Source organism: Oryzias melastigma, linkage group LG9 (genome assembly GCF_002922805.2).
Source record: "Oryzias melastigma strain HK-1 linkage group LG9, ASM292280v2, whole genome shotgun sequence".
Lineage (NCBI taxonomy): Eukaryota > Metazoa > Chordata > Actinopteri > Beloniformes > Adrianichthyidae > Oryzias > Oryzias melastigma.
In genome coordinates this window covers 3,219,035-3,231,542 of record NC_050520.1, presented here as the reverse complement: position 1 = coordinate 3,231,542, position 12,508 = coordinate 3,219,035, and the positions used below count along the sequence as shown (strand labels likewise).

The following is a 12,508-nucleotide window of genomic DNA, read 5'->3' as shown; positions in this document are numbered from 1 at the left end:
GCGAGCTAGCGAGCTCTGTTGTAGCATATTAGTGAACTCAATTGTTCCATGTTAGCGAGCTCCGCTATGGCATGCTAGGGAGTTCCGGTAAAGCGAGCTAGCGAGCTCTGTTGTAGCATGTTAGCGAGCTCCGCTAAAGCGAGCTCTGTTGTAGCATTTTAGCGAGTTCCGCTAAAGCGAGCTAGCGAGCTCTGTTGTAGCATATTAGTGAACTCAATTGTTCCATGTTAGCGAGCTCCGCTATGGCATGCTAGGGAGTTCCGCTAAAGCGAGCTAGCAAGCTCTGTTGTAGCATGTTAGCGAGCTCCGCTAAAGCAAGCTCTGTTGTAGCATGTTAGCGAGTTCCGCTAAAGCGAGCTAGCGAGCTCTGTTGTAGCATATTAGTGAACTCAATTGTTCCATGTTAGCGAGCTCCGCTATGGCATGCTAGGGAGTTCCGCTAAAGCGAGCTAGCAAGCTCTGTTGTAGCATGTTACACCATAAATGTCAAATCGACAGAGAGGGGGCCGGACCATACGTCCATATATGACAAGTCGGGAGAATCCGTTGATCAGGAGTGAGCTTCTTGGAAGGTTGCACGAAATCTGTCAAAGCCAAGAGGCTCCACCTACTTTTATTGAGGCATCTGATTGGTCATTTCAAAACTTGGAAAACTGGAAAAAAAATATGGAAAAAACCCTGAATATTATCAAAAAGATGGAAAAGTATCGGATCCAGAATGTTTATTGTGACTAATAGAATGACTGATGACAGCTGTTTGTGTCTCTATGGAAGTCTCTGGGATTTTGGCTTCTTGGAGCCACTTCCTGTTTGGTACACCAGAGGGGCGGGGCCACAGTCTATGGTTCTTCTGCTGTAAAGCAGGCCCAGACCATGGCTCTCCCACCACATCATTTGTTTCTGTACAGGTTTGATGGGACACGCCTTCCATAAAGTTCAGCGTGTGATGAAGGCGATCAGAGCTAACATTCCCGCCTCAAACCTAAACACGAGAAGCAAACTCAAATGTTGACTCTGAAAATGCAAACAGAGAATGGGACGTCTCCTGAAGACGGTAGAACCGGCTGACCTGTGAGAGCAGCTTTCAGTTTTCAGAACCGAGGAGGTCCAACTGCACACGTCACTTTCTGTTTATTGTTGCCCAGCATCCTAAAGGCAGACGGCATTGTTAAAATGGAAGAAATCTCCCTTTCTCTTGGAAGTCAGCAGGTAGCCGCGCTGATTTCATTATAAACAAATGTTTCCCCTGAATCCCACAGCTTTCCTGCCATTGTGTTTATCTCGCGGATGGAAGAAGACGTCTCTGGAGGGAAATTAATGCCGTCCTGGCAGCTTTTTTTGTTGTGAGGAATAAATAACAAATGGAATGAATGAGCTTTTGCTTGTTTCCAGCAGAAATAAAGTAGTTCTTCCTGTAGGCAGATTGAATTTGACACAGCGGATCACATGAGCGTCTCAGCAAACGCTTTAAAGTTTGCATGTAAACATCTGAATGTTTACGGCGTTCTGCTGGTCTCCAAGAGGCTGAGCCTGAAAGTCGGACCATCTTCCTGCAGCCACTGAGAGAGCCGGAGAAGACAATGAGCCGCGGCTCGCGCTCCATCATTCAGAAGTCAGGATGCTCCGGGAGGAAATGTCAAGTGGAAGGTGGAAGTGGAAAGAAAGGTGCGGCGCGTCCAGCTTCAAGTACACAGAGTTTGAGACGCTTCCTCTCTGCCACTGAGACGGCAGATAAGGCAAGAGATCTCATTAAGAAATAAAACAACAGTCCCGAAATAACACTTTCCAGTAACGGGGGCTCCTGGAGAACACGCAGACCCTTCAGAGAAGTTAAATATATCAGTTCGCAGTCACACACAGGATTTCTGCTGCCGGCTTTTGTGATTTACTTATTCAAACAGCAGAAACCAAACAGGTGAAGAGATCCAAACGAGACGCGACAGTCTGCAGCAGAACCACAGACACCACTTTCATCTTTGTACTATTATACTATTAGCTCTGTTAGTTTATCTTTAAAACTGTAAACTAGAACAGCCTCAGCTTCTTTTTTAAAAACAGATATCATTCAATATATTAAACTTTGAACAGTCCAAAAACTCAGTTATGAGTTGTGACATTTTTTTTACCAGAAAGATCAAACTGTTTTCATGTTTTACAACAAAGATCAAACATGTGGAGACAAATAAAAATGTATAAATCCAAAAACAAAAAGAAAAATTTCTAAACAAAAAAAAAACAGGCGAAGCTCCACTAAACTATAAAGATTTATTCCATTTATCACAATTCTACGTCAGAACTTCTGTTTGTATGGAGCTAAATTGGGGCCGATATTATTGAAACCCAAATAAAAAATATTGAATGTCCAAAACTTTTTACTATTTTAAAATAAACGTAATTATTTTCAGCATCAAATGTTTGTTTTTTAGGTTTCAAAACATATTTTTTTCTCTTTCAACTCTTTTTTTTTTGTTTTCGAATCTGAAAATTTCCGTGCCAAAACTTTTGACCCCGTTGTGGCGTGTTGGGGCGGGGCTAATAGGAAGGACCAATCCAAATCGATGAGGGGGGTAACTTCAGTCCCGCTGCGTTCACTGACTCTGAGAGCTGTGATCATTACGGTCAGAAAATGTCTGTTCAGTCTGAACCACCACAGTCCAAAGTTGTGTATAAAGCAGAGTTTTATGGCGTCCAAACCACCGTTCCAGCCCCTTCAAAGCGCCATCTTGTTGTGTTAATTACAGGTGTAGAAAACGTCCTTATGTTTGCATAAAATGGCTAAAACACTTTAGAATCTCAAGTCATCTCCCGTGGTCTTATTGCTAGTGCGCTTAAACACGGCGGTTCTCTCATGTTTCATATCTTTTTCTTTTGCTGACTTTATTGTTTTGATTGTCCTAAATGTTTCTTTTTGCTCTTTCTCTTCTTTTTGGTTTTTACACGTATATATTTCACGAATAATCTATTGAAAATATCGAAACAGACTGTCTTTGTCGTTGAGAAAGAATCTCCTCTTGTATTAATCAATGTTTCATGAAGATGTCCTCCACCGTGTGGGGGGGCGCCCTTATTAACCTACAGAACAAAGTGTTATATAGAATCCATCAGAGGTAAATTATTTTACCAGGACTCACCCGGGTTCCAACCCCACTATTGCAGGTTTTAAAGTTTTTTTAATACATAGTTACGTTTCAGTAGTGTGAAGGATTGTGTAATAGTTTTTGTTTTAAAAAAATGTTCATATCACCAAAAAATGTGTATTTTTATGCCAAAATGAAATGTAACTATGTATTTAAAAATGTTTTATTTGGGTTTTAAATAATGTTGGCCCCAATTTAGCTTCATAAGTTTGTTTTAAACCCAAAACTTTTTAAACTTCCACATTAAATTTTGAAAGAAAATGAAACTAATGGGAGCGTTTCTACATCATCATAAAAAGACGATCTGATTGGCTCACAGATACCACAATTCAATGAAGAGAAAATCCCCCAAAACCTGTGGTCTTTATTTTTAAAGTTGCTGAAAGGATTAAAAAAAAAAACTTTGCTAAGTTTGGTTCGAAAGATTTCAGAAAAATAATCCTGACTTTGTCTGTTTGAAAGTTTCTTCAGAAACTGAAGATGAGAAACAGTTGAAGAGTTTGACTATTCAGAAATATTTGTGTTTCAGATGAACGGTTCCGGACTTTAATTTGACTTTTTCTAAACTTTTAGAAGAGATAAAGGAACTGAAGGTAATTAAAATAAGTATTCCTGTTTTTGAAATCATTTAAAAAGTTACAATAATAATTTTAAAACTTTTTTTTTATTTATAACCATTTTTTTCCGGTTTTACTTGAATTAAAATAAAAAAAAAATTAAATTCTCTAATAAAAACAAAATTTATCAACACAGAAAACCAACACAAAACAAGAATTGGTTTAAAACAAAGGAAATTGATGAATAAATATATATGTTTAATAAAGATTGATTTGATTAACAGACTTGTAGACCTGATGGATTTCAGAAAGTTTCCATCTCCGGTGAAGATGATGGGAGAACCTGTTGCCCTGTATTTGACCTCCAGACTGAAGAAGCGAGATGACGGAGACGTTCAAGCTCCTCCAGGATGGACCAGATTCTGGTTCCTGCAGAACCTCTGAAGCTGTAGAAGCATCTCCTCTGATCCAGAACCCAGATTATTTCAGATCCTCCACTTTCCAACCATCCTCCTCTCTTACATGCTGAGAAACACCAAACTCACATGTTTGAACCACAAACGGACCTGTGGTGGAGCGTCTCATTAGTGAGCATGAAGTCTTTGCAGAGACGTTTTTAGATGACAAAACACAAATGTTCACTTCTTTATTTGAAAGCAAAACTACAGTTTGTTTTACAGAAAATTCTGTTATTGACTATAAATGTTAATAAATCAATAAACGTTTTTATGAATAATCAATCGATGTTTTTATAGAACAACAAATGTTCTGTCGAATAGACACATTTCTGCTTAAATGTACAGAAAAAGTCCTAGTGTTAAAGGAACATCATAAACTAACCCAATACATCCCAGACTGTAACAGTTTCACATTTTTATTTAGAATTATGACTTATAAAAGCTGTGAATACTGTAAGGCTTTAGTCCCAGATGATTCTGAGGGTGAAAAATGGGCAAACATTCACCAAATATCAAGGTGGTAGACGGCTCAGGGAAGGCGTAGAGAGAAAATGTTCATGCACATTTTTATCTATGGGTATGCTGCGGGCGACAGGACAACACATGAGGGGACGTAGGTGTGATGCAGGCGTGTGGTCCACGTAATATACACCTGTATGAGTGTATCTAAGACTTTAACTGAGCTGTTATAGACAACAGTATATTTTTATTTTGTAGTAATTGATAAAAATGTTCATTGACATTTTTATCTATGGGTATGCTGCGGGCGACAGTTTGTAGTGACACCTTGTTCAACACGTAAGGGGAAGTAGGTGTGATCCAGCCGTGTCGTGCATCAGATTCACCCCTATGAGTGTATCTAAGACTTTAACTGAGCTGTTATGCAAAACAATTTATTTTACTTAAGAACATTTTTATCAATTAATGCAAAGAAAATTGAGAATTTCTTTAGATTTTGGCGAATAGAAGCGATACAGAATTAGAGTTTTAGTTTAACGGAGTCCATCCTCAAAGATTCAGGCAATCCTCATCCTCATCTGAGGATTACTGATTCTCAGCACAGACACACAAACGCCTCTTTATTGAAGCCAAACTCAGCAGGCGGAGCTCTTTAACAATCATCAGCCGTGACCTCGCTACAGGATGAAGTCACGCTTTCAGCGGCGTCTTTGGAAGGCCTCGCCGGCTGCTCGTGTTGTTGGCAAACAATCTAAAGAGGCGAATTAGGCGCTTCGCTGACTTCACTGAAACCGCTCAACAACTTCACTTGTCGCTATAGATGGAAGCCAGCAGGGACAGAAGTCTGCGTCCCAGCAGAGTCTCCTCTGGAGTCTGAGGAGAGTCCAGAGACCTGAACTGAAGCTAATGAGATAATTGATGAACCCTGAAGGGAACATGTGATCCCGTCAACAGCAGCGCTTCAGCAGAACTCAGGATTCCAGCAGATTTTTATGCTTCTGATGGCTTTTAAACCTAAACGCAACATTTTAAGACTTTAAAACAACAAACTTTTTTTTAAAAAACATGCTGTGCTTTAAAAAAGCCAACATTAATCCTGATGATGAAAAAGATTTGAATAAAACAGAAAAAAGACTGATGATATTCTTAATTTAGACTATATTAATAATACATGATAAATATATGCATCCCTTATGTGTGAAGATGAAGAATGTTTTAAAACATATAGAGCCATCTAGTGCTCACGGAGGAAAAATAAATGGATTGTGCAACAACTTTTAAAATCTTTTTTTCCAAAATAAGAAACATTTTGTTTTTTCATGTTTCTTTTAAGTTTATGTTATAACAAATGAGTTTTTTAGTAAAACAGAAAACTTTTTTTTTTTTTATTACATAAAATGACAAAAAAGAAAATGCAGAATCATCTGAACTGGATTATTCATCTGGATTAACACTGAATTCAACCCAAATAAACTGAAGGTGAAGCTGCCAAAAAAGTGAGCTGGAATAAATATCTGAAGCTGAAGAGAAAACAGCAAAGATGATGAAAGAATTCACTTTCTTAAGTCTGAAACTACTAAAAAAATGTAAAATAAAGTCATAAAGATATGAAACCAAAATGTACAACTTAAGAATTTAAGCTGAAATGTTGGTGTTAAGATAAAAAAAATCAAGTGTCTGAAACTTTCTGCAATTCTAATACAAACTTAACCCCTTAATGCCTGTTGTTGCAAATATGCCACAAACCACTTCAGCTCTAAAACACTCTGAAATTTACGAGTTTTTGTCTTTTAAATTTACAACTTTAAATCTCGTAAATTTAATTGTTTTTTCTCGTAAATGTAAAACTTTTAGTCTTGTAGAAGATTAAAAGTTGTAAATTTACGAGTAAAAAACATGTAAATTTAGCCAATGACTTTTGACTGCGTTATCATAATTTTACAGAGATAGAAATTTGGAATTAAAAAAGATTTTTGATTGAGATCGGGCCCTAAAATGTATACCAGTATCGCTGGAAATAACAGCGTTCACTGCCTCCATCTTCCCTTCATCTCCACATTAACGGCTCTAATTCCTAACAGATGTCGTGTCAACAAGGTTTAAGTTTGTTTAAAGAGTAGAACAGTCCATTATCCTCTGAAAGGTCAAAGCGTCTCTCACGCAGCAGCGGCTCGCCTCGGCAGCAGAAAGCTTCGGCTCGGCCTCTTCAAGAAAAACAAACCTAATGAAGAACCGCTTCCACCGGCGGGATGACCCCATGACCCCACACACCCTGTTTTAGCCCAGCGAAGAAAGGACCAAAGCGGACGCAGAAAGACACGAAAACATCTGCCAGACTTTCCAGGAAATGTCTTCAGGAAACCAGAAGAAACAAAAGATGAGACGAGTTTTGACTTTTGTGCCAAAAGAACCAGTCGTGTCAGAGGAGAGCCGTTCCTCGGAGAGGTTTGATAGTTTATTTCTGAATCAAACGTCACAGATTAGAAGTTCAGATCCAGGAGCAGATTTATAGAAAGTCTGCATTCCTGATCACAAAGAGGGAAAGAAAACATGGATCTACAAGAGGCTGATTCCATTGGAACCAAAGGATTTTTAACCGTATTTTTAATAGAGTTTAGAGGTGTTATTGATTAGTGCTTTGTGGCTCATCAGTTCTTAAGTTCTGCTCAATCAAACATGAAGAAGTTCATTGTGTTGCTCCAAACATGGTAAAGATCCACACTTCCTGTCAGGAAACAAAAGCTTCCTACGGGCTAGAAACATCCTGAAAGACAAAGTCTAGAAATGTTGAGACATTTGAAGGAATAAAAGTTCCTCTGAGGATCCATCAGTGATGTTCACTTCAAGACTAAAACAAAGAAAGATGACGTGACAAAGATAGCTGCATCGTCCTAGCAGGTTCTGATCTTTAAAGTCCCTCTGCGATCATCTTCTGATCTGGTTTCAAAGAGTTCCCAGAAGTCTTTTCATTATGATGATCCAGTTTTTAGCCAAAATCTAAAAGAAATGTAGTTTTCTAGACATAGTTTCTGCAGGGTGGTAGGAATTCATTAGAAAACTGTTTGTGGGGAGTAAGCCAGTACTGATTTCCCATCATCCCCTTGTTTTTCATGCTCTCCTGCTAGCATACAGCCCCTCACACCCCCAACCTAACATTAGCTTTGAGACAATATCGTCTCTATCCAGCCGTACAGTTCTGATCCAGATTCCAGCTCAGACCAGGAAAACATGGATCTATTAGCCTGCATCAGAATGGGGCGGAGCATGGAGCTTGTGGCCCCGCCCAGCGCTTTTTCTGTCACAAATACGATCTTTTTCAAACATCTTTTTTTCTTCTATTACTGATTTACAACAATGTGAATAAAGAAATGCTCAGAAATGTGATTTTGAGCTGAAATTTCTTTATCATCATCAGAAAAATGCTACAAGAAGATGTTAAAAACCTGATTCTCATGGGAGTGGCTCTGTAATTAACATCAGGATGAGTTTCTGTTAGAAGCTGTTGTCTCAGCTGGGGAGACATTCGGACTTCTCCTGTTTCAACACAAACTCTGGCTGAACCTGATCAAACATCCTGTCCAACAACTGAAGACGTGACGTTTACCGGCGGCGGCCGTCAGCTGCTCGGCCTGGAGGTCAGCAGAGAATGGACGGGCGACTTGCGGCCCAGCGAGAGCTGATGCAGGAAGCTGCTGGACTTTGCTGCAGTCGCTGGGATGGATCCAACGGGATCTAGGAGATCCAGTAAATCCAGTTACAAGCTCTTCCTGGTCCAGAGCAAAGAGGTTCTGACGCGTTTCTGAGCCGGTCTACAGGTCCATCCAAACAGGTTGATATCCTACATGCTTGTGTTTCATATAGGATTATTACACATACAGTAGATACAGATATTTGCAGACTTTTCTTCTCATCATTTTACACATTATGCTCCTACAGATCATGAAAACCTGAACTTTATCATCTCAATGATCAGTAAAACAGACCAAAAGACTGTTAAAACTCAAACCTTAGTCTGTTCTGAACCAGTCCGTGACCAGAATGAGTCTTTTTTTTTCATCACTGAACTTATAAAACTACTAATTTTAGCAAAAAGAAACTGAAGTTGAAGAGAAAAAGAACACATTTGGGAAAAGTAAATCTAAACTTCCTTAATCTATGGAGCCCCTAAAGGCAGCATTAAAGATTTAGAGGCAGAGCTCTGATCAGTGAACAGAGATCCTGAGAGGTTCTTCCAGAGCGCTGGAGATGAACCACAGATCACAGTAGATCCAAACAGCATCAGACCATAGTTTTCACACGTGAAATACTTTCAGTTTCACCAAAAGACCGGATAAGAGTTTTCATTAATACTCACTAATGCAGTGAACTGGGGAGAAGTTGATTAATGAATCTGATAGATCATGTGGATCTGATGGATCACATTGATCTGTTTGATTACATTGGATCTTGTGGATCTGATTGATCACCTTGACCTTCATGGATCTGATGGATCATATAGATCTGATGAATCACGTGGATCTAATGGATCACATAGATATGATGAATCATGTGGATCTAATGGATCGCATAGATCCGATAAATCCTGTGGATCTAACAGATCACATAAATCTAATGGCTCATATTGACCTTAATAGATCTCATGGATCACCTGTATCGAATGAATCACAAAAGTCTGATGGATCACATGGACCTAATGGATCACATAGATTACTTGGACCTAATGGATCGCACATGTCTGATGGATCATGTGGATCTAATGGATCACGTGGATCTCTAAACCTTACAGCTTTTTAATAGAAAAAATAATGACAAATTCACCTTTCTAAAGACAATTCTTCAACATTTCAAATGTTTTTGGAAAATAAAAAACAGCAAAACATAAAAAAAAAATCATAAAGTTTTGAAACTCACTCTGACTTTGATCCAGTTTGATCTGTTTCAGCTTAGATGTTTGCAGAAGATGAAGATCACTGAAAACACAAAAACAGGTGAAAATACAAACACAGACACACAGATCAATACATAGATGCAAATTCACAGACACAAAAACACAAACACATACATACAGATACTTAGAATCAGAACACACACAAACCTAAACACACACAGAGTTGTGTTCCATCACGTCACACAACTGGTGTCACATAGTTGCGTAAAGAAAGGGCAAAGGTCACGGGGGTCATTCAGGAAAACAGGATGAAGTTTGGATGAAGTCTCACCTGCAGAACGTCTTCCTCCTGAGTTTGGAGCCAAAGTTCACTTCCTGTTTGCTGTGGAGCCAGCGTTGATGACAAGAGAAAGAAGGAAAGATTTATTGTAAAATCTTAAGAAGAGAAGAGCTGCTGTGTTAAAAACATCCATGAAACCATCGTCTCCCCCCGCTTGATCACATGCTCTCCTGATGGGACCTCAGGATCGAGTCTGATCCCTGCGCTGACGGGTGGAGGAGGACGTACTGTGTGCTTGTGTTCTCCCTCCTCCTGCAGGAGCAGCTGCCGGCGCCTCCCCGCTCCCTGGGAGCTCTGCAGGTCTCTGAAGCTCCTCCATGAGGATCTCCTGCAGAACATCTGAGCTCACAGCTGCAGCTCTGCTGCTGCCTGATGGGCTTTGAGAGGAGCAGACATGTTGGGTTAGTCCTCAGTCATCACGTCTCCACTGAAACCCTCAGAGTCTGCAGCTGGATCTCAGCAGGAATGCAGCTCAGGGTTGGATTCAGAGCAGATGTGCTGATCTGGCGTCGGAGCAGCAGATGGAAACCAGCACTCATGCTGATAATGAAACGTCAGGGTTTCACTCTACCTGGTTCTGGCTGTTGGAGGCTCGAAGGGTCGAGGGTGGAGCGGCGTCTGCCGGCGAGGTCGCCGAGTCCACATTAGATGGGGGTGTGGTCAAGTATCGACCTTGGAGCTCCTACAAGATATTAAATAGAACCGTTGAAGTTTCACTAGCAGATGAGTAAATAACAGAGCAACAAAAAACTCCTTTATATACAACTATTACAAATTAATATTTATAGATGTTAAGAACTATGGAGCTGAATTGGGGCCAATATTATTCGAAACTCAGATAAAACAAATGAAAAAAAATATTGGTGTTTGGCCCAAAAAAATGTCTGAACCTTTTGGCTATTTTAAAATAAACTTAATTATATTTAACTTCAAATTCAAATCTCTTTTTCAGTTTCAACTCTTTTTTTTTTCATTACAAAAAAATGAAAAGCTGGAAATTCAGAAAAATCATTTTTTAAATCTACTAATGAGCAAAAGACAATAAAGAAAAGTCTTAAGCTGGCTCATGCTAAATCTGGTATAATGTAATAAAACAATAAATAATAAATCAACTCCATGATTTGGTTCAATGGTGTCAAACGGCTCGGTTATTAACAGTGATTGATACGTCCTCTAAGATTTATGGGTTCGTGTGAAAACGTGTTTTCAAATAAATCTGTTGAGACCAAAACGCCACAAACAGAATCTGGAGAAAACAGATGCAGGTTTTTCCTGGCGAGCCGCGGCACAAACAGAATCTTTACCTTCAAGTCCAGAGCGTGCTGGAGCTTCAGACGGATGTAGTCCTGCTCCCTCGCTTGAAGGAAATCACGGCAGCTCGTGAAGCTTTCCAACATCTTTGGGAACAAGAAGGAAAGGACACGGTGACTCAGGAAATAACAGAGCGGCTTTATTTACTCCGGTCCAACAGAAACCTGTGAATTAGTTCAGGGACATAAACATTTGAATGATCTGATTTGAGGTTTTTAACCGAATGTTTATGTTCTTTGATTTACTGGACGTTTTCCTCCATTGACACGATAATTCCAGCAGATTGTGAAGGAGAAAAGCTGCGGTTTCCAGTTGAAAACTTACAGATTTTGTGTTTATACGTCAAGGGTTATTAGTCCCTGAACTACATTTGTTTCCTGCTCACTTTGTGAAGCGTGGCCTCCAGGTCGCCGACTCTCCCCTTTAGCTGCTGGTCTCTGGATCGGAGGCTCCTCAGCTCCTCCTGGAGTTGCCTCCTCTCTTCCTCGAAGACGGAAACCTTCCGGAGCTGCCGCTGGAGCTCCAGCTGCTGGAGGCGCTTCTCCTGCATGCGGGAGGAACATCATCCTCTGCTCGTCTGAAGCTGAGGTCAGCAAGCGCTTCATGACAGACGTTACCTGCAGCAGGTTGTCCACCTCCTCCTCCAGGCGTCTGACTCGACTCTGCAGAGCGTCGACCTGCTCTCTTCGGGAGGTGACCTCCGTCTGCATGCTGAAGGCCGCCTGCAGACCTGAGGTCAACATTCAGTTTAGGGCTGCTACAAACGATTATTTTAATAGTCGACTAATCATCGATTATTTTGTCCGATTAGTTGACTAATCGGGTCATGTCCAAAGTTGATGTAAAGCACACATCTTAACCATCACTAGCTTTAAACTAACTAAAAATAAAGACAATTAAGGTGATAGTTTATTAGGTTAGAAAATAGTCGCTAAAGATGCTGAAGCTTTTTGCTAAAAATGGTAACGCAACCTAAATTTCTTAACATTTTGTAGTAAAATTGCTCAAAAATCCCAGTACATTCCAATTCTGCAAACATATTTAGTGAGTTCCTTAAATATGAGCTAAACTCCAAATTAGCCCAAAAAACTTTAGTAGGTGTCAAATTAACCAAAAAGCTAGCTTGTTGCTTGAATACTAGCTAAACTCCAAAATAGCCTCAAATTCCCCAGTAAACTAAATTGGTCAAAAACGTTAGCATGATGCTAAAATATTAGCTAAACTATAAATTAGCCTAAAAAACCCCAGCTGATAACAAACTAGCCAAAAACGTTAGCATAAATATTAGCTAAAATCCAGATCTTTTTAAAGCACTCTCTGAATGCTTGGAAATGTAGCCTCTTAAGTTATAAAAAATC

At 39.8% G+C, this 12,508-nt stretch overlaps 1 protein-coding gene across 14 annotated transcripts in view; it reads right to left on the bottom strand.

Moving 5' to 3' along the window:
• The window catches only part of LOC112148753 (coiled-coil domain-containing protein 158), a 37,455-nt gene that overhangs the window by 13,345 nt on the left and 11,602 nt on the right, over positions 1-12,508 (bottom strand). For 4 of the 14 annotated variants that reach the window (XR_004948495.1, XR_004948496.1, XM_036213774.1 and 1 more), the window contains exons 15-21: positions 11,768-11,880; positions 11,536-11,694; positions 11,144-11,236; positions 10,411-10,521; positions 10,068-10,216; positions 9,831-9,881; positions 9,523-9,581 (exon numbers count right to left, since the gene is read on the bottom strand). Coding sequence is in view for 12 of the 14 variants with exons in the window: in XM_036213774.1 (XP_036069667.1) it covers positions 9,523-9,581; positions 9,831-9,881; positions 10,068-10,216; positions 10,411-10,521; positions 11,144-11,236; positions 11,536-11,694; positions 11,768-11,880 (735 nt within the window). In the remaining 2 variants the exon portion in view is untranslated. Of the gene's footprint in view, positions 1-3,706; positions 4,220-7,963; positions 8,344-9,522; positions 9,582-9,830; positions 9,882-10,067; positions 10,217-10,410; positions 10,522-11,143; positions 11,237-11,535; positions 11,695-11,767; positions 11,881-12,508 lie in introns of those variants that run through there. The other 10 variants (XM_036213775.1, XM_036213771.1, XM_036213773.1 and 7 more) reach the window with 6 other exon arrangements.